The sequence below is a fragment of the Phodopus roborovskii genome, unplaced genomic scaffold (genome assembly GCF_943737965.1).
Source record: "Phodopus roborovskii unplaced genomic scaffold, PHOROB, whole genome shotgun sequence".
NCBI classification, from domain to species: Eukaryota; Metazoa; Chordata; class Mammalia; order Rodentia; family Cricetidae; genus Phodopus; species Phodopus roborovskii.
The window spans coordinates 68,739-90,680 of NW_026126448.1; the positions used below are offsets into that span (position 1 = coordinate 68,739).

At 51.1% G+C, this 21,942-nt stretch overlaps 1 protein-coding gene across 1 annotated transcript; it reads left to right on the plus strand.

Moving 5' to 3' along the window:
- Positions 1-1,053: 1,053 nt before the first annotated feature.
- Positions 1,054-19,848, plus strand: Ttc22 (tetratricopeptide repeat domain 22). The gene is made up of 7 exons (XM_051188356.1): positions 1,054-1,977; positions 14,007-14,062; positions 14,191-14,306; positions 15,371-15,489; positions 16,132-16,293; positions 18,090-18,242; positions 18,616-19,848. Exons 1-7 carry the CDS (start codon positions 1,411-1,413, stop codon positions 19,150-19,152), a joined length of 1,710 nt encoding a protein of 569 aa, XP_051044313.1. The 5' UTR covers positions 1,054-1,410; the 3' UTR covers positions 19,153-19,848.
- Positions 19,849-21,942: the final 2,094 nt, after the last annotated feature.

Consider the following 21,942-nt stretch of genomic DNA (forward strand, 5'->3'; position numbering starts at 1 on the left):
TGAGTTGGATCCTCAGAACCCAAACAATGGGGGGAAACTGGTTCCTGAAAGTTGTCTTCTGACCTACACAGGGGTGCCATGACATCCGTGAGTCCCCGCCATACAAACACACACAGTGAAATGTTTTTAAGTCAAATGGAAATTTTTATATTAACTATACTGCCACAGCTTGAAAAAAAATTAAAAAGCAAAGCTCTCTGGATATCCCTGCCTGATACTCCAAAGCAATGAGAAATTGTCTCCTCTCATGATGGGCATCAACTTATGGTAAGTTTTGCACTAAAAAGCATTAAATGTATTATGCTTCAAATCTGAAACTAGTAGGTAAAAACAGCACCCAAATGTTTTGACTTGAAAATACTGCTGAAGTCATATTTTCCTCAAATTCGTTAATAAGCTCTATTTTCTCTTGTGAAATCCTTCTGAGGATGAGGCAAGAGCCCAAACACAGGATGAGTGAGGAACAGTCCAAGGTCCAGACCTGCCAGGCAGACTAGTCTACAGGGACTCTTTTGCCTTGCCACACGGGGCACCACAGTCCAACCTGTACTCTAGAAACCAGGTAACCACCCCAACCTGAGAGGGAGATAAAAAAGAGCAAGAACCAATGTCCTGGGTGGGGGTGGGAACCATCTGGGCACCAACCCGAAGTGAACTCAACGCAGATCCCGAGCAGCCATTCATTAGTTTACTTGGCATCTTCCTGCCCCTCGGAGGTGACTGAATCATGTCAAGGAGGAGGAAGGCTGGAGTATAAGGGATTGAATTTTAGTAGGGACAGAGAAACAAAAGGAGATGCAGCTCTTGAGCACCCTACTCTTGTTGTCTGGGCTCACTGCTGAGCACAGGAGAGGCAGTGGTCTTCGAGAGAGAGTCCAGATGCATACTGGCTGGAAAAATACGGGAGGGTAGTGGCCTCCTGTGTTCTGAGGAAGGGCTGGAGTGAGGTAGGCTTGTGCAGCTGGAAGGACCTGTCCTGACAGCTCTGTATGCAGGGTGGAGCAGCGCCAATGGAGGAAGAACCTGGCTGGCCCGGGGAACCTGAGGTTTCAGGTGTCCTTGGGTATGCCCTGGTTCTGTGACCTTGGCCAGCACCTTTCTCTTCCTAAGCCTGTTTCTTCATCTGCTGAGTAGTCAAAATCTGCCTTTGCCACTCACGGGATTTGTGAGCCTTGCATTTGGCAAAGGACCACACCTATTTTTCAGACACACCTGCTTGTGCAATGCTGATGTCTAGCAGCGAAAGCGGAAACACCTACAGGGCGAGCCCTCAGCCGGCTCTGGAAGCCACCCACTTACAAGAGGTGCCTAGGATCGTCGTGTTGTGCTGGGCTGTCTCCGGGCTGCCCCCATCTACTGTCCTCCGCTGCCTTGGGAGCTAGGAGGGTCCAGGACAGCCCAGGGGCAGCCATGACGGAGCTGGAGGCCAGGACCGAGGACCTGGACACCCTCATTGATGAACTGGACTACCTACCTGGCCACTTCCATCTGGAGATGCAGCTCAACTTCGAGCCGCGCTCACCGGCTCAGCTGCATATCCGGGACTTGAAGCTCCAGAGGGAGGGTCTGCGACAGGAGCTGGAGCTGGTAGCTACCCCGCAGCTGCCTGCAGTGTGTCACCTCCTGGGAACCTTTTCCTTCTACCTGGAGGAGCTGAACGAGGCCCGCGAGCGTTTCCTGGAGGTGGCCCGTGAAGATCCTGGCAACCTCAACGCCTGGGCCAATCTGGCACACGTCTACGGGCAGCTAGGCCAGGAGGAGGAAGAGGAGGCTTGCACCGCTAGACTAGCCAGCCTCATGGGCCTGGCAGGGGACCCCGAGGATTCAGGAGAACCACGGCTCCGCGCTGCCCGCTGCCTGGCAGAGCAAGGATATGCACATGGCTTCGACGTGGGCTGTGCCAGTCCAGGGGAGCGTGCACAAGTGTTGGAGGCGGGCATCGCACTCTACGACAAGGCGCTGGGCTATGGGCAACAGGTGAGAGCTAGAAGGACTCATCCATTTACTTTTCAGGGATGCTCCCCACTATTCCCAGCCCAGACTGCTCAATAGCTTTGCATTCCTGGGCACTGCCTACCTAGCTCTCTGTTTCAGACCAAGGCAAATCCAACTAGGCTAACTCATAACGTTCTCCCTCCTCTGACAGCAAGTACTTACGCACTTGTGCCTGACAAGGGGCACAACCAGACACCAGAAACTTGGCAGATTTTCTTCCTCCTCTCTCCCCTCATCCACCTATCCATTTGGACCCCAAATTTTGTCAGCCCCATTGCTTAAGCTTAGAAGGGCTTCCTCTCCTTCCCAGCCTTCCTCTGCTAGTCCATCCTCTGGAACTTCCTGCCTTAACTGTGTGGTCACTCTCCAGCTCTGCTCTCCTGCCCTGGCTCACACTTACTGCATCTCCCTGGCCATGTCTTCAGCTCAGCCCCCTCCATACAGGCTTGAGTGGCATTTGAGGCCCTCAGTCCTCCATCTAGGTTTTTCTTACATCCCACACCCACTCACTCCCCATGGGCAAGCTGCTTACAGTTCCCTTCCTTCCTGTGTCTTGTCTGCCTCTTCTCTGTGGCCTGTATGGCCCTCAGTAGTTCTCAGATTTGCCTCAAATTCCCCTACCCAAGGAAGCCTCCATGATTCCAGGCTGGTCACAGCTTAGAATCCCCAGCACTGTCCCAACTGTCCCTCCAGCTCAGTCTCAATAGCTTTGAGAGAGGGCACAGTGTTCATTTATCTGATTTATCCCCATAAACCAGTCTGGTACATAGTAGCACTCATGGGTCCTGGCACTAAACAGACTCTAGTATACTTATCATTTGTCTTGATCGAGGGCCCTATGTTCAGCAGCCTATACAATAAGCACTTATGATTGAGCATCCCTGTGGGCATGGATTCAAGATGTGGTTCTGCTCAGTGCTTGGGGATCTAGTGTCCTCTGAAGTTTGCCACACTAGTTCATAATCAATAAGGTATAGTTCCTAGCCATTTGTTGGTGCTTGGCTGTTTTCTGTTTCTTAGAAACAAGCCAATGGGTCCAGCCCACACTGTAGGGGAGGGGGTTACACAGGTCAGAAATAGCAGCAGGTGGGACTCACTGGGGGAGTCCCAGAGGCTGCCCATCACTGAGGCTGATGAGAGTGTGATGTGGGTGTGTTATCATCTTGAGACCAATGCTCTGGCATGTCTCCATTCACAAAGCCTCCACACATCCTGAGTATCTTCCCAGCAAAGCATACAACTAAAGGAGAAGTGTTGGGATGGTGACTTCAGGGAGGCCAAGCTGGAGGGTGTGGACTTGACCTGAGGACCACAGTGCGCGATAGAGGTCAAAAGGGGCTTTAGGCTGAAAGAGTCCAGGTCTAAGTCCCAGCCCCCTGAACTCTCTAGCTCCAGGCAGCCGATACCTGGCTCTCCAAGTACCCTTTCCCTCTTGGTGAAATGAGATAATAATGGCATGTGTGTCATAGGCTTTTCTCATTAGTGCAACGGTGAGACCATTTGGTTGATGGCATAATTAAGAGTTAATGTTTGTAAAGTTCCTAGAAAGGGCCTCCACAGAGACAGCCACAGGTGATCCTCCATTTCCTCGCCTACAAAGCCTCCTCCACCCCCAGGCTAGGCGTAACTGTGAGCATGGTGTGGAGTCAGCAAGGTCCTCCAGTTTTGAGTTTGGGGTTAAATGCCAAGCCACTGGGCATGGGTAGTGCAGCCAGCACTGTGTGTGTTGAGTGTGATTTCGGTCACAGGTCATGGCTACAGTGCTTGAAAGAGCCCTGGGTGGGGAGCTGAAGGCTCAGAGACTCAGCCTCAGGGACACCCACAGTGGAGGTGTTTTCCCACACTGCCATTTTGCCAGCTGTAGGATAACGCAGGAAGGGAGATTTACATCTACTGAGGTCCTTTTCTGATCTCAGGAGGTGTTTGTGGGATGAAGGCTTCCTAGAGGAGGTGGTCAGGGAGGTAAAGGCTTAGGAGTGGCAGGCAAACAGAGGCCAGCTCCTGTCCATGTAGTCAGCATAAGCCACAGCGGGCACTGCCCAGCCTGTGGATAGCCAGAGGATGGAATGCCGAGAGGTTGTTGCTTTGGGGAGCTGCTCTCAGTTCTGTGCAGAGCAGCTGTGGTCCAGAGAGAGGCAGGGTTTGCCCCATCTGCCAAAGCTCATGCCCACACTCATGAAGTACGTGGAACTGGTATGTGCTCAATAAATAGGACAACAGTGATAATTCTGGTAATCTTGTTTGGGACTTGGGCTGGAGAATTCAGCTCTGTTACTTAGTGTCTTGCTGTGTGGCTTAAACTGTTCATCTCTGGCCTCAATGCAAACCTCACAGATGTCAGCCATGAGCTCTGAATCTCTCCCTGAGATATACTGTGATTATCCTGTCAAATGACAGAGAAACCTGGGCACGCCTAGTATGTGCCTACTGAATTTCTCTATATTTACCCATACCTACTGTGCACCAGGCATATATTTAAGAAGTTCCAGCATTAAGAAACTCCTGAGCAACAGAGAAATCAAACATAAGTTCCTTCGTTAATCATATTACCCAATCCCTTCCTCTGGGAGCAGAAGCCAAAAGGACAAGTTCGAGATGCCCCTACAGCTACCTGAGGTCATGGCACATGACACTCTAAATATTGAGCACCAGTTTCCTGGGGCCAGACAATGGATGTAGACATGAGTGGCACATGGGACCCAATGTTGGCATCAGTAGTGACCTGGAAAATCCAGGTCCTATGGAATAGAGAAGCAGTGTATACGTTCTAGAGAAGTGACACTTTCCAGCAGTGGTAACTGATGGAAGCTTCTGGAAGAGGTAGAAATCTGTTAGCAGGAAGAAGATGAGGGCATTTTCAGCATGATGTCTATAAAGGCCCTACAACAGGCTTACAGAGCACGAGGCTTCAGAGACAGTTGGCCTGGGATGGAGATAAAGGCCAGGAGGAGGCAGCCTGAAGCTTTGTAGAGATCACATAATGAATCAAGAGTTACTGACATGGCCTCTCAAACTGGGTCCCACCTTCCTCTTTAGCCACATTTCCCCTCCCTGCATTGACTCTCTCCCACAGCAATCCTAACATTCAATTCTTCAGACATCCTGTGCAGCTTTCCCTTGTTAAGAAAAGAAATGCACCCATCAGAGCTTAGCCCGTGTGTCATGTGCTTCTGGGAGCCTCCTCATATAGCCAACTCCTCTGGGCACCTTCCAACTTCAACTTACAGGAGAACCCCATGGTTCAGTTGAGAGGGAGTTGAGGCATGCTAGCAGTTTGCCTGAGGGTAGTGGGCTAGGAAGTGGATTTGAATAATCCCGTTCTAACCTGCCTCAAGGCCTTTGCTTTTCTCTGGGATCACAGAAGGTTGTCTGAGGGAAATCCCTCACAAGCATTCTCCACAGTCTGGGATGGGGAGAGTTGAAAGAGCTCAGGGGAGATCACTGAAGGCAGGAGGTAGAGGCACTCAGGGGAGGGACTCCCCAGCTTCAAGAGCATTTGTGGGAGCAGTGGAGTTGAGCAGTGGCTACCACAGCTTGTGCAATGCAGGTTTCCTACCTGCTGGGAGGGGTTGCCACAGACAAGCAGGATGAACTAGGAGCTCCTTGAGGCCAGAGGACAAAGGACTGCTGGAGTGTAGTGGTTGCTGTCTAACCCTGACTACCAGACTGCCAAGAAAACAGTGTGAAGCTCATCATTCAGCTGGCAAATGGTGTGGGAAAGGGGGTGGGTCTTTGAGATGTCTGCTGTCAGCTGTTCATTCCCTGTTGGGAGGTCTGTGGTTGTGGGACTGTGGGAGGAATCCAGGCCTTGCTACACTAGACAAACGTTCTATTGCTGAGCTATACCTCTAAGCCTAATTTCTGGGCAAAATTATAAAGAGATGTGTTGCTGTTATCACTCTTCCCTTCCTCTGAAGACCACCTTTACACACACACACACACACACACACACACACACACACACACACACAGGGCAGAGGGGTGGGGAGAGAAGCAGAAAAAGACAGAGTGACTAATTTGCAGTGATTCCTGGCCACAGATCTCAAGGTCCTCTGGGCATTAAGAGCACAAGATTTGTCTTTAGCAGGATCAGGTGGAGATTCTGTCCCAGCCCTAGGTGGCTGCGGGCAGGCCCTGTCACTTCCTGAACCTCAGTTTCCTTGTCTGCCACACTGAGATCCTAACACGACTGTCCCAGGGTTGCTGGGAAGATGACCAGGGCATTAAAGCACCAGATGGGGTATGGAGTGGGATCCTGTGCGGTACTCCCCCCAGCATCTGGCCGGTGCAGACACTGTCTGTGGTTCTTCCTGGAGGGAATTCTGCTTTGTCCCATGAGGGGCGATCCCCATCTTGTGTTCTCTTGTTTACCTGTCCCCACCAGGGCTTAGCAGAGGGCTGAACATCCGGAGAGTAGGGCTATGGTTAATTTGTTTTGTTTTTTTGTTTTTGTTTTTGTTTTGTTTTGTTTTTTTTGTTTGTTTTTTTTTTGTTTGTTTTTGTTTTTTGAGACAGGGTTTCTCTGTGTAGCTCTGGCTGACCTAGAACTCATCTATAGTCCAAGCTGGCCTTGGAACTCAGATATTTCCCTGCTTCTGTTTCCAAAGTGTTGGGATTAAGGGCTTGCACCACCACTGCCCGGCTATAAATTTAAGTAGTTGAATAACTCAATTTTAAGTCTTTTTTTTTTTTTAAATCCATGTTTTCTAAAAGTAAACTTTAAAAATTTAGAACTTTTCTATTTCTCCAGAAAAGGGATATCCCTGCCCTAGGCCACTCAGTTATTTAATTTTCACTTCCTTTTCTCAGAATATTGACTTAACACATGCATAAACATGTGTGTAAGCATTCACACATGACTCATACACATGCATACATGTCACTTGCACAGACACATGCATTCACATATATACACATCCACACATGTGTACTTACACATGGGCACATACATGCTCACACATATGCTGTTGCTAAAAATTCCTTCTCTGATGGAGACATAAACAATGTCTACCACTTCTAAGGTTCCAATGACAAAGAAAGGTACAATTCCACCAACATTCACCCTGGGGAGCCAATGGGTTTATTAGGTCTACTTACCAAGCAATGGGTGAAGGGTTAGAGAAAGGAACATGAATGACCTGAAGCAGCCACACTGGAAAATCTGAACTCAGTGTGGATGATGACTCCCCCATGACTTAAAAGAGAGAGCCCCCTCCATAACCCTTCCCCACCTAAATCCTCCAGCCTTCCACCACAGGAACCCAAGGCCATATGCATTCGGGCAGAATTGCTTACAAATGGTAGCAGGAGTAGCTCAGGTTGAGGGTCCCATGACTCCCTCTCTGCCCCTTCCTTCTAAGAGAGATCAATGGGCCCAGCAGTGCTGAAGTTTTGTGAGTAGGCCAGCAGAACTCCCAAAGACAGTGGCAGCTCTGCTTGGAGGGTGATCCTGCACAACACGTGACCGCCAATACACATGCAGATCTACAGGTGAACACACATGAACACTCATTTGCACATATGCATTCCCACACAAGTGAGCGCTCACACATGTGCATGCTCATGCATTTGCACACAAGCAAGCCCCTCCCCACCCCTCACAGCAGGCCTGGGTAACAACAAGGCCCCCTCGACAACTGTAGCCTGTGGGCTGTCCGAACTCAGAACCTCACTTGTATTGGTGCCTTTGTCTCAGTCAGACCTCACAGTGCAGGGCACAGCAGGCTCCAGAGGGACGCAACCTTCCAGGGGGACCCAGGACACTTACATGATTTGAATTTCATCATCAGTGATCTGGAGGTCAGGGAAGTGCTGCCTCAGGCCAGCTTCATAAAAAGGTGGGCATTCTTTTTCATGCCTACCAGGGTTGAAAGGGGACCCTCAGTCAGCAAACACGGGGTCCCTGTATGCACATTGGGTACACACACTTCCACAGTTCTGGGTGCTCTGATTTGGTTCAGGATGAAGCCAGACCACGGGCTAATGAGCTAGGCACTAAGCATGCCTGTGATTTTTCTACATCATCTCACCTGGTCTCATAGAAATGCTGCCAATGCTACATTAGTAACACCATTGTACAGATGAGGAAACAGGCTCAGAGAGGTGCAGCCTTGCCCAAGGGCATATACAGCCATGAGTGACGCAGGGACCAAAGCATAGTGTCTTCCTTAGAAAATAGCCTAAGAGCCACAGCTCAACCCCACAGCCTAGGTAGAGGGGCCCGACATCAGTTCTGATCCGATTCCCTTAAAAACAAACAAACAAACACAAACCCTGTCTTTCAACCCCATCCCAAATCCCTGACCTTATGAAAGCTAAAACTGCAGAAATAGTCACAGGTGTCAGACCTGCCTAAGAATGTGCCCTTCTAGAACAAGAGAGAAGTCCTCAGTGGTGACAGACAGCACTGGAGCACACCAGAGAGGAGAGGGAGAGGTTCCTCCCTGCCCTGCTGTGGGGACAAGTGTTCTCACTGACTTGCCTCATAGAGTCTGTGGGATAATAAAACTTTGAGGTCCCCTGCTCCAAACCAGGGGTCCTGGAAGGCCACCGATCCAGCCCCTGTGTCGTGAGCACCCTGCCCACCTGAGAAGTGTGTAGTGGGGTAGTAAATGGGCTGGCGGAGGAAGTTTGGGAATTGAGTGTAATGCCTTGATAGTAAGCACCTGTCATCATCCTGGGGTCCCTGGTGCTTTAAGGACCAGGTGCCGCTGCAAGTCCTGTGACCTGGGAGAGGCCTTCTGCCTTTCCATTAGTCCCCTCCCAGGAGAGCATTAGTCATCTTGGGGGCCTCCTAGAAGGTAAAGAGCAGCTGCCAAGGCAAAGTTCACCCTGCCAGGTAAATACTCTCTCTGAGAACCTACTTCTCAGCCCAATCAGAAGTCTATAGCTCTGAGAACGGAGGGTTTAATGAGAATTGAATTGAAATCCTTTAAAATCACCAAGCTTACGATGTTCCTATCCCTGTATCCTCTAGGCACCAGCCATGGACACCCCTGAGTCAGCACAAACTTACCCCGTGACAGTGTCTCATCCCACTTCTTCTGCCAGGCACCTGGCCTTGTCTCTTACCCCACAAGCTACAGCAGCAAGATCTTCAGACACCCAAGGAGGACAGATCTGATCCTTTAGCCCAATGACAAGGCACCTTCTCTAGGGAGTCCAGCCAGGGGCTTTCAAACTTAGCACCCAGCCTCTTGAGTCACACCTCTAGAGCCACAGAAGGGTGAGTCAAGAATTTGCATTTCTAAGTAATCCTAGCACACCTAGACTGAGGCAGGAGGATTACCACAAGTTTGAAGGCAACCTAGACTACAGTATGAAACCTCGTCCCCAAAACCAAACCAGGCTGTCTTTGAACTCACAGAGAACTCACTGCTCTGTCACAACTGTCTCACCTACAAATGTTCTCCCTAGTTAGTAACTCCTGAGGAGTCAAACAAGCTAGCGCATGGTGTGCTCTGCACAGCAAAAATTGTGACTGTCAAACTGTGTGATATAACAGGGAAGCCTGGATGGGGTGATGCACCCCTATAATCCTAGTAGGGGATGGGATGGAGGCGGGATGATGTCACACTTTAGGCTAGCCCAGGGCATGCAGTAAGACCCTCTCTCATTGAACAGAAGGGGGCGGGGTAAAGAATGCCCGAGAGCTCATAAGTCTTGGTCCAGGCTTTCATTCTGTCGTATGGCTTTGAGGACACCATCTTGCCTCAGTTTTCCCATCTGTACTAAGATAGTAATGATTCTCACTTTCCCTTCATGCAGGACATTCTGAAACCCTAAATGAGGTGTGTGAATATGCTTTGCAAATGGTAACCACTTTTTAAACCCTGGCTCTTGTGGTTAGAGAGTGGGAAAGAATGTGAAGTTGAAGTCAGAGGCAGCTTTCTGCCTGCTTTCCCATCTCAGGGACAAGAAACTCAGAGGAGCATCAGGGGGACGCTTGGGGAACCCCTCAGGTCTACCCCTGCCTCTCACCTGCAGCTAGGCCCACGGTGATTGCTTTCACTGTAGACTCAGGCTGGGCCTCATGCACTTCCTTCCTGAGAATCTGCCCCAGAATGAAGCATAGGCTCTGATGCTGGCTGGCCCCTCTCAAACCTTCAGGGCACTGATAACTGAGCATGGGATGTCCCACACAGAAACTTCTTCCACAGTGCTCTCAGCCTTTGCCTCCTCCCAGGCTGCTTAAACCCTCAGCCTCTGGGAGCTGGAAACCCTGGATGGAGCTGGGCACCTTGACTGCCCTCTGAGGTTCCACAGCAGGAGAGGGGCAAATATCCCCTCCTTGGAGCACAAGGCAGCCACAGTCCTGTTTAATTTAATGCACTTCAGCTTGCCAGGTTGCCCCTGGTAACAGCTTCAGCTGCTGCTTCCAAAACAGCCAGGACTTTTTAAAGGGATAGACTATTTTCAGGCTGGCATTGCACTGTAGAGGGAACAGCATCCATCTGTTCACGCATTAGCTCCACTCAGTCCTGTCCGCTAATGCTCCACTCCCTGTCTGCTGATGCTCCACTCCAAGTCCGCTGACCACATCTATAACCCAGAAGCCCACCTTCAGCATCACTCACAAGTGAGATCTGCTCAGGGGCTACATTTGAGTTTTGTCGAGTGTGTCGTTCAGTCAGATAGCTACACTTTTGAAAATCGGTTTACTCTCCAAATTTAGAGGGTGTGGAAGAGAGGAGAGTAAAGGCCTAGGAGCTGCTCCTGCAGGTGGTGACATTGCTTCCATTGTGAAAATCATAAGCAGGTTCTGAATTTGAGGGTGCTGACAGTGAGCAGAGTAGTGGGGAAGTGCCTGCTCCTAAACCTCGATGTTAACTCACAGAGAGCTTTAGGTAAATCACTCCACCTCTCCGGTCTCAGTGTCCCCGATACAAAATAAGGAATTGGTAATGGCTGGCGGTTAGAACCACTGGGATGAAGGTCACTGACCAGGCAGTCTGGGCAAATAATTGAATGTCTTTGGACCTGAGTGCTGATGTAAGGAGTGTCTACACAGCCAGGAGAGCCCTGCCCAAAGGCATGCATGAGGCAGGTGTAGGAATTCACACCTGTAGTGTAAGCACATGGGATCACACATTTGAAGCCACCCTGGCTACACAGCAAGTCCTGGACAGTCTAGGCTACATAATGAGACGTCTTAAAACAAAACAAAACACAGGGCACATCCAACACTGGGGCCCTGTGGAAGCGGGAAAGATGTCTGTAGACCTAGAGGAGGGGAATAGGGTGAGGAGGGTGTGTTCAGGCTCCAGGCCTGACGCTCTGTGGCCCTTGGGGACACTGAAACAGATTACAGTAGACAAATCAGCCCCAGCCCACGCCAGGAGGGATGGAATGAGTGTTTGCCCTGCGTGGGCCCCACAGGCACATAGCTCTGTCCTCCTTTACAGGTAAGGGTGCAGGCCCTAGGTACTCATCCCCAGGGCCACCCAATTGGGCCACTCAGGCCTATGAGCCACCCAGCCTCTGCTCTGTTCATTCCAAGCTCTTGTATTGGCCCCAACCCTTATCAGAAACATGGAAGTACGTGTGGGACCTCTTGCCTTCATGACTCATTAGTCAGTCACAAAGCCAGCCTATGACCAGGCTAGAGGTCACACCAACAAGCATCCAGGCAGCCCGACAACCCATGGGCGGCTCATGGGCAAGTGCTTGACCAGTGTAGCCCATAAAAGGTGCTCCATAAATCTGAGCCCTCCCTTCCTTCCAAAGTCCTGTGTAAGGACAGCGGAGAGGTGATCTACCATCCTATCCCTGCTTTGTGCTTTGGGAAATGTTCCCCACTTCTGAAGGATGCCCCAGAATCTTTGGAGCCTGCCCCTCCATCCTTCACTCAGTGCTTTTCACAGTCAAAGCCCCGGCATACATAGTCCCACTGGTTCAACCCACTGAGGTGTTATAAACAGAAAAGCAGGTGTGGGAGCTTGGCGTTCTCTAGCTCTAACCCCTGCTATGGCTCTCCACTGCCTTACAGATGGGCTCCAAATTCTAAGCCTGGTACTTTGGCCCTTCACAATGCTCCCCCGTGGCTCCCCAACTCCTTGGGGATTATGGATTCTAGCCCTGGCCACATGCCAACTTCACATACCACTTCTCCTGCCATCTCTGAACGCCTGCCCATGATGGTCAGTCCTCCTGGGATAGTTTTTCTCACTAGACCCCTCTGGCGGTTCCCTCTCTCCTTGAGGACCCTGTTCTAGTGTCACTTCTCCAGAGAGCCTTGGGGGAACCCTGGGTTGGGGAGGACACCTCCTCAGGGCTCTCACAGCATCCCTTTCATTCTAATTGTGTTTTTACACCTGGCTTTCCTGCCAGGCCAAAGCCCTTCAGGATGGGACCCACCTTCCCTCTCCTCTCTTCACTGCCCAGCCTTGGACCATTCACTGGTTCTGGCTCCCTCCAGGTTACACACACACACACACGCACATGCACACGCACACACGCGCACACGCACACATGCACACGCGCACACGGGCACACACGTGCGTGCGCGCACACACGCACACTTGCACACGCGCACACGTGCACACACACGTGCGCACACACACACACGCACGCATGCACAGAGAGAGAGAGAGAGAGAGAGAGAGAGAGAGAGCTAGTTTACCCAAGATCTCAGGCACTGGCTATGGCTCCCTTTGCCTCACTCACATTCTTTGCCCTCTGGGTTACACATTCACACACACACACACACACACACACACACACACACACACACACACACACACCCGTGCATCTGCTCAAGCCAGTCCCCCCCTCCCACCAGATACCCTCCTGGTCCCTGTCCCACCCCGTGAAGTACCACAACCTACTCAAGACCCATCTTGAAAATATGTCCTCTCTGGGCACACCTTTAATCCCAGCATTTGGGATCTCTGAATTTGAGGCCACCCTGGTCTACAGAGTGAGTTCCAGGACAGCCAGGGCTACATAGAGAAACCCTGTCTCAAAAAGACAGGGCGGGGTGGCATCATCTTGCTGTAGATGGTCTGCATCACTTTGGCCAGACTTTGCCCCTCCTCCAGGGTTTGACAGTCTAGCTTGGTGACAGGAGCATGGGCTACAGGGCTCTGCCCTCTCCAGATGGGCAAGCCACTTCACCTCCTGGCACCTCAGTGTGTTTGCCTGTAAAGTAACTAATACCTGGGTCCTAGGTTTGCTGTGAGATGCAGGCAATCGGCATGAGAACCTCGGCAAAACACACCAGGTCTGTTTCCCTAGCCAGCTTGTGAGCCTGGTAATGTCAGGGTTCAGCTGCCACATCCCCACAGCACCTTAGAGGTGCTCAAAAAGGCTGGCAGACCTGACTGGAGAGGGGAGGGGTGTGGGGAGTGAGGTGAGACCCTGAGCTGAGAAGGCAGAAAAGGGGGTAGGGAGATGACTGTGGGGGAGGGGCCAGAGCCAGAGGCAGAGCCGCCCGCCCGACATGCACTGGGGATTTTATTGGTTTTCATTAAAATTGTTTCCCAAGGCAGGAGGAGCTGCTCCCGTAAATAGCAGCATAAATATTTTATCCAGTGCCCAAGTCAGCCTAAATGCACAGCAAGGTTGGCAAGAATAATAATGGGAAAATACTCAGGGAGCTGAGCTTGGTGGATTCACTTAACATTCCCAGAGAGGCTTTCTCAGGAAGGAGGAACTGAGGAGGGTGACAGAGGGGAGCTATGGGAGTGGAAGGGAGAGAGGGAACACAGCTGAGCTGACTGGGTGGGGTTAGCTGGGGAAGGGGAAATCATGCCCCGCACCTGCTCTGTGAGGGCCGCTTGGCTGGGAACTCATATGGCTAATCTCAAATGCCCTTTGATCAGAGAAGTAAAGTGATTTGCCTAAGGTTGCCCAGCCAGGCACTGTCATCAAGGCTGTTGAAGGCCAAAGGCTTCCCTACTGTACCTGTTACCTCTTCAAGTTCAGGCTCACAAGCATGGGGACTTGTGAACAACAGCCTCAACAGTACCTCAATAACCACACCATACAGCATGCCATTCTCTGCTTCCTAGATCCCAATAGAGGAGAAAAGGAGCTGGTACTTCACCATGGCAACGCTCTTCATCAGGTCAGGCCTGGGACTGGAGATGGGTTGGGGATGGTGGGAGAGGTGTGGCCTGGAAGGCAGGCAGAGGTGGGTGGGCACCATAGCAGCACTCTGGAGGTGGCTGGGCCACAGCCCTTTTCTGACCACAGGCTGGATGGCATCTTGCTGGAGATGGGCAGCGAGGAGCAGAAAAGGCTGCCAGCCTTCAACCGCACCCTGGCCTTACTCCGCCAAGTCCTCAAGTCCTCAGACTCCAGACACCAAGGTGGGAACTCCAGGTGGGGTTGAAGAGCCTCTCTGTCCTGCACCTGTCAATAGTTCTGTCCTCCTCTAGTCCTGTGTCTCTTTGCCTCACCCTGGCTCGCCTCACAATCATGTGATTACCAGAGGAAGCTCGGGCTCCAAAGCATAGCAGACCCAGGTGTACTGCCCAAACCTGTGGTCCCGGCACTGAGGGAAACAGCATGTAGCCGGCTTGGGCCAGCAGTGAAACAATCACCAGCAAGGAAACAGGCAAACAGAGAGTGGGAGGGGAGTCACTGTTTCTTCAAGGCAAAGATGAGCGCTAAGAGCCAGTTTCTTTTACAGCAGTTGGGGGTTACTTGGCCTTGCTCCATAAGCCATTTGTGTGGGGACCCCATCTGGGTGGAGAGGCTGCACCTCTTGTCATCTGGTTTAATAGGAACTTAATTGTTTCCCTTGGGAATGGCCATTTGTGCCAGGAGCCATGGGGCCCGGCTCCAAAGGTTATGGCCAGCCTGTAAAAGCATAGGAAGTTTTCTTTTATTTGGGGCCTTCTGTCTCTCTACTCAGAAGCCTGAGGTAGGAAGCCCAGAGTGCTAAGCTAGCCTGTGCTACATGGTAAGACTACAGCAAAACAAAAAGCCACCAAGCATGCGATGACACGGACTGGTATCTTGGAAGGCGCAGCACGCGTCTCCATCAGGTCCGCATCCCCACTTCGGTCTATGGTTAGGGAAGGAGGCTGGGTTGGAGACAAGTAAGTCACTGAATCTAAAGGCCAAATAGCAATCACAGGGACTACACCTCCCCCCCCAGGAGGCCAGAAGAGCTATGTCCCTGAAACGGCATCTCCTGTGTAACAAGCTTAGACACAGAGTAAGCACCAGGGTGTGATGTGTCATACCCTCAGGAGCCCGTTAACTTCCTTCTACCTTTTGCCTCCTCTGTCTCGCTCATGCTGTGGTCCTTCTCTTTATCTTTATGGGGGCTAACACCTACAGAGGAGGAGCTGGCCCCTGTCCATGCTTGTGGTCTCCCTGCCTCCACTGCTCCCTAGAGACCCTGCCCTCTCTTGCCCTCACCCAGCTTTGGCCTGGTGCTATGTTGGCATGCTGCTGGAGAGGAAGGATACCTTCTTTACCACCCCCATGGGTGTCCACGAATGCGGGTATTCAGGGACGGAGCCCCTGGACTGCTTTGGCAAGGTATGTATATGTCCTAGGAATACTCACTTTGCAAACTTGGACTCCCCCAGAGTCGTCTGTGTGACACACCCAGGAAGGACCCTACTCCAGTCCTCCATCTTCATCCTCTCCTCACCCAAAGTGTGTCCTTCATGCCTGCTATGCTCTGCCTAAGAGCAACACAATCCCCACCTAAAATGGCCCACGTCCATTCGTCCAGCCTTGAAATGGGCCCTGGAAGTCCTTCCCTCAGCTTTGTTTCCTCCCTCTCACCCCCAGTGGTTTAGTGGAGGGGATAGGTTTCCTGGGGGGGGTCTCCTTACTTGCTTTGCTGTCAGGCCATGTGGCCCTGAGATAAGTCATTTAGAACCACCAGTAGCAATCAATACCAGCATTGGCAGGGAGAGCTTGCCCTAGCTAGAAACCCGTAGTATGAGGAGGTAGAGAATGACTCTGGTCCTACCTCTTCTCAGCCCCATGATAATGGAGGGAAAGCTTGAGAATCTATGTGCCAGTGAGTTAGACTCCAAGGAATTTGGGGCTGGTGGGCTTACCCCAAAGCGTAGGATCCAATATGGTTACCATGTGACTGAGCCACATGGATGCTGAGCACAAGTAGGTATGGCGCAGCTTTACGCTTAATTTCCCTTCCTCCCTTCTTAGGCCATTGAGATCGCCAAGGACCACCCTCCCATACTGAATCGCCTGGCCAAAATCTTCCACTTCCTGGGAAAGCAGGACATGGCCATAGGAACCTGCAACATGGCCCTGGATGTGCTTAGAGACCCACAACTCAACTGGCAGGCGTACTGTACCAGAGCTAAGGTGAGCCAATCAGCAGGCCTATCTCATCCTGCCATCAGGAATAAGAGGCCAAAGGCCAAGGGTAAAGATCCTGGGGCCAGTGCCCCAGAATCTTCATAGTAGAGAGCTTAGGAATCAACTAGACACCCGAAACGCCTGCCCTTTGAGCTAAGAGAGTTAAGTTTGGTGCTGTGTGTAAACATGAAAGCGAGGAGTTCATTTGTGACCCACCGATTGCTATTATTAGGTCCATCTTCGGCAGCTTCACTGTCTCTTGAGAGACTGGGCTGCACCATACCCTCAATGCTGTCAGTCACACGCTGAGCTGAGGTGAAAGTCACCTCCCTCAGAACTCCTGGCTGGACCCAGCTCTACTTCTGGCAACCCCACAAAACCCAGCTGCTTGAGGCCACACCTGCAGCTCTGAATTCATTTTTCCTCCAAGTTAATAAGTACTCTCCACTCTTTATCTTCTCCATTACCTCTCGCCTGACCTGGCAGCCATTGTACTTCCCATCTGATCTCCACGGCTGCAGGAAGTAAACAGAAAACGCCTTCCCAGGAGTTGATGTTAACTGTTACTGATAATAAGGATACTCATTGTAAAACCAGAAGGTGGTGCTACAAAAAACCTTCCATGCTATGCTCTGATTTAATCCTCCCAAGAATCCCATGAGAAGTGAGACAGACATGTGCCAGTCTATGGATGGGGCATGGTAAGGGAGACAACCAGCTTCCTCAGGATCCTGCATTCACTTTGTAAGAATGACGGCCTTCGCGCCTCCCTCTGCTCCCTGTGGCTCCAAAGGTCACACTTACTACCCAAATGACCAGAGCAAGAAGGAATGTGCTGGCCAGGAATGCACACAGCAAGGCAGAAGCTTCCATTAGTTGAGTTACCGACCAGGCTATAACAGCTCTGTCCCACTCCTGTTCTGACCCACTTCCTTCCATCTTGCTGGCCTGAGTCTCCTCCTAGAAGGCTCGCCTCATAGATAATCTGGCTGTCTTTCTCCCTTCCTTCACGCCTGACAAAACTCCAGCTTCTTCCTAGCGGCCTATTACTGAAAATGTCAAACCACTTTCCAGTAGGTTCTGCCTTCCCTGCTTTACTTTTCCTTCTTTTATTTGGTTGGATTTTTGTTTGTTTGTTTTTGTTTTTTGAGACAAGGTTTCACTGTATAGCCCTGGCTGTCCTAGAACTCGCTTTGTAGACCAGTCTGGCCTCAAACTCACAGAAATCCTCCTGCCTCTGCCTCCCAAGGGCTGGGATCAAAGGCATGTGCCATCACCTCCTGGTTACTTTTCCTTCGTAACACCTGACATACTGTTTACTATCTGTCCTGTTTATTATTTCTCCCTACTAACATACAAGCCCACAAGAGCAGACACTTTGTCATTTTGTTTTCCGTTGTATCCTCAGTGCCTGGCACATATAGTAAGTTTTGTGAATTGTCAACTTTTCAGTTTAGAAAATGGAGTTCAGATGTTATGAAACTTCCCCTAGGTTATGTGGCTGATTATGGGGGCATTCAATACTTGTTTGCTGAAAGAATGAATGCATGAATGAATGAATGAATGCTCTTACTTCATCCTGCTCCTCACTGTATAAGCAGGGAGACAGGCCCAGAATGGGGAGTGGTTACGCTACCTGGCACAGAACTAAGACCTGGTCCAAGTCTAGGGTGGCAGGCTTTCTAAAGCCACACAGGATGCCCCTGATTGCTGCTGAGAAGCAACCTGGCTTTTTCGTGAGATCAGAACAGAGGCAGATGTCTTCTGCAGCAGCTTCCCCTGAGTTTGCCTCTCTGCTGCAGGTCCAAATCAGAGCCTACGTCCACGACCTGGAACGGGCCAAGGTGGGACTTGGGGGTATGCCCGACAGGAACCACCTGGCCTGTGCCAAAGCTGACCTTGAGGAAGTGGTCAAGGTGTACCCAAGCCTCAGGACCTACCTAGACATCGGCCAGGTAAGAGAGACAAGGGCTGCCTGGGCACTGAAGACAGGCAGGAGTAAGTGGTGCCTGCCCCTGCTCTCCTTGTCCAGCTATCCCGTGCAATGAATGTAATAATGTGCTTGGAAGCCTCCCTCTTCCCACCTTCTACCCAGCACAGACCATGCTGTGCCCAGGGGAAGGGCTACCAAAGATGACTACATAATAATTGTACATGGGAGGGCTTATTCAAGGTCATAAGGTTATGTGTGGAGGAGATGGGACTAGAACCCTGGTACAGGGTTTTCCAGGGGCAGGAACAATATCTCTAATTAATAGGAAAAATGGTGGGGACTGATGAGGCGGGTAGGGTGCAAAGGAAGAAGGCTCAGAGGCCACCCCCATGCAGGTTTACTACTACATGGGTGTGGATGCCATGAGGGAGCTGCTGGCAGTGGATGAGGCTGCGCTCAACCAGGCGCTGGTCTTCCTGGCGAAGGCTGGTGAATTGGAGCTGGGAGACACGCTGCCCGAGCTGCAACTGCTGCGCGGCAAATGCTTGCGAGTCCAGGGAGAGGACGCCAATGCTGCAGCCTGCTTCAAGCGTGCAGTGGAGCTGGAAGACGCGGGGTCTAGCCACACCGAGAGCTTCGGCTGCCTGCTCGAGGCACTGCTAACCCAGTGGAGCCAGGCACAGTTGAGCGATGGCGAGGTGGGCTGCGAGGTGGACATTTGGCTATGCCACGCCCAGAGCAAGTACCCGGCAGCACGCCTACGCCAGGAGCTACAGCGTGTGTGGCGCAGTCACACAGATGAGGTCCTGGGTCTGGCCAGCACCTTGGTAGCCCAGGGACGGCCGGCACTAGTGCGGCTGCTCTTTGAGACCATGGAACATGAGGGTGAGGACACTGGAGGGCTATGCAAAAGTCGAGCATCCTCCTCCTGAGTCAGGTGCTGATGCCCTGATGAGGCCCAGACCGGAAGAGGCCCCACCCGGGTGATTGCATCTCGTCATGGCACTCAAGGCAGGTCACCTGGCAGGGTGAGCAGAGCCCGAATGTTTTCTGTGCTGGGCTATAATTTAGTCGAAGGCTTGCCTAGCAAGCATGAGGTCCTGGGTTCGTTTCCTACAGCTGGGCGGTGGGGTGGGTGAATCAAAGCAGATTTTGACCCCCCCACCCACCCACCGAAACTGTGAATGGGTAGCTTTGAAACGTATAAATTTGAAATACCCATCGGGCAGTAATGGGCACTTGTGCGAAAATCTGCAGAGCAAGGAGTCTGGGAGCAGGCATGAGAGGCCATTGGAAAACTGTAACTTGGGGAGAAGAATTTTATAGACATACAGCAAAAACAGAATAGCTCAAGTCTCCTGACAGAAAGGATAGCTGTCTCAGATGTGACTTTCCATCCCAGATGTCTGAGTCCCAAGGGCCACACTGAAAGCTTAGCTGAGTGGGTCTCAGGTCCTCAGCCAGAAAAGCCTAGCTAGCACAGCCCAAGGTGGCACTGCACTTGGGTGCAGGCAGGGTTCTGACTTAAGCCTAGGTGCTCAGAGCAGGTGCCTACCTCTTGGCTTTGGCCAGCCTTCTTGGAGGGTTTCCCAAAGTCCCTGAAATAAAACTCATCAGAAACACCCTTACCTGCCTTCCCTGTCCTCTCTGTGTCCCTTCTCCTGTCCTGTTTAGTTTTTGTTGTTGTTTATTTTATCATTTTATGATACCTCAAAGACTTTTCCAGTAACCTCATTCGCACATTCACACATTGTTATGAGTGGTCAGCAAACACCATTCTAATCCATTCTAATTTCCCTCAGGATTCTCTGCACATTAACCAGAAGTCAAAGAGGTAAAGAAAAAAAAAAAAAGCCCATTCCAGCCAGGTAGTGGTGGAGACGGCGGCATGCTTTTAATCTCAGCACTTGAGAGACAGAGATAGGCAGACTACAAAGTTACAGGACAGGCTCCAAAGCTACAGAGAAACCCTGTCTGGAAAAACTAAAAAACAAAAACCATTCCCTGGGCTGCCACTATGTGCTATGCATGGGTCAAGTGGCATTATAAGCCTTACTCCACGGATGACACAGACACGAACAAGGTCCCAGACAGATGAAAAGTCAGAAGTGAGGCAGACTAGTCCATTCCCTGTCACCTCCCAGCAACAGGCTTACAGATATGTCCTGTTGGGTCAGAGTAAGACTTTTCTGGTGCCCTTTGGGCCTGTTCTCCCCATCTCTGCTCCTGACTGTAAACCTCCATGCCTCTCCACATCTTCTTTCCTCACTGGGTCTCCCCAGCCACTGCTGTCCTACCAAGTGCTCGGCTTAGAGGCAACCCACCCCCAAAGTGCTTTGCTTCCTCTCACCTCTCGTGAATCCCACTTTCTCAGCATGGAGGGTTTACTGGAGCTACGTCCCACTACATGGCATTCATGGATGTTGTGACCAGGACTGTAGCCCAGGGACCCGTGAGGTCTAGAGTTCAGCCAGAACCATGGCCTTTGTACCTCCCGCTCAGCCTCATGCCAACTCCCCAATCCCGTGAGTGGGAAACTGAAGCCCAGAGACTTGTCCGAGGTCAAGTTTAAAACCAACACCGCCTCCATGGTCCTTTCAGGGATGCTGCCTTGCCACATTTACTTCTGTCAAGTCCACGAGGACCCCAGTCCTTCCATTTCATCTCTCATCAAATACTTAGCAAGCACAGGCCAAATGCCAAAGTGCTAAACCCCAGAACAATTTTGTGACCAGAAACAAGCTTATCTTTGCCTTGCCTTCAGAGGGGTAGCAGCCTAGACCATACATAGCAATCAGGAAAACACCTCCTGGACTACCCTCAGGACTTAAGATCGACAAAGCTACTAGAGACCTACAGAAATTATTGAAAGGCATCCCCTGCCCTCCCTCCCCCAGTTGTCTTCAGCTAGCCCTTCTGCAGTGTAGTAAAGGATGTGCTGTCCCAGGCCCTGGATCTTGGCTGCTCCTCTTGAACAAGCCATTGCTCTGGCAGGGCCTGGCAGTTCCTTGCTCTTTGAGTTCCATGTGTAAGCCCTGCAGAATCCTCTGCCCACTGGGTGGCTGGGAGGACAACTGTCCTTGCACTGCCTGTCCTCTCTTCTCCTGGGTCTCACAGCTGCCAGGCAGCTGGGAACATCTGTTTAAGAGGCATGCGCAAGGGATGTGAAATATAAAATGGGCAGTATCCCTCAATAAGGGGTTTCAAAGCTCTACGAGTTTCAGAGAAACTTTGTTCTCACCTGCTCTAGCCTCCTATCTAAAGCAAGACTCCTGAACACTGAGTGGGAGTGTCTACACATGGTTGCATACAGCAGACAGGCAGATTACTATATCACAAAAGAATCCACTGATAGGCAGGTATGGCGGCTCACATCTGTAATCCTAGAGCTCCTTAGGCTCCACCTTTGGATCAAGAGCAGCCTGGGATACATAGTGAGTTCCAGCTCTACAGAGTGAGAACCTGTCTGGAAAGCTACACAAATGAAAGAAGAAAGAAATTTTTAAATGGGAAGGAAAAATAAAGACAGCAAGAAATCCACAGAAAACAAATCATTCGTTTGTCTGTCAACTTATAGAGTTGAAATCTTTTCTAAACATTTTTTTTCTTCAAGTTTGTGTTTTGAGGTTGTACAGCATAGACCCTAATAAGCTGAGTGGCCTTGAACAGGTTCCTCTGCTCACCATTCTCTTTCTAGTAAGGTGTGCAGTACTGCCAGCCAG

What these genes read in the sequence shown, in the direction of transcription:
- Ttc22 (XM_051188356.1), top strand. Translation starts at nt 1,411, where the DNA reads ATGACGGAGCTGGAGGCCAGGACCGAGGACCTGGACACCCTCATTGAT. An exon ending in CGTACTGTACCAGAGCTAAG is followed by an intron (nt 16,294 to 18,089) that starts GTGAGCCAATCA and finishes TCTCTGCTGCAG; the next exon opens with GTCCAAATCAGAGCCTACGT. An exon ending in CCTACCTAGACATCGGCCAG is followed by an intron (nt 18,243 to 18,615) that starts GTAAGAGAGACA and finishes ACCCCCATGCAG; the next exon opens with GTTTACTACTACATGGGTGT.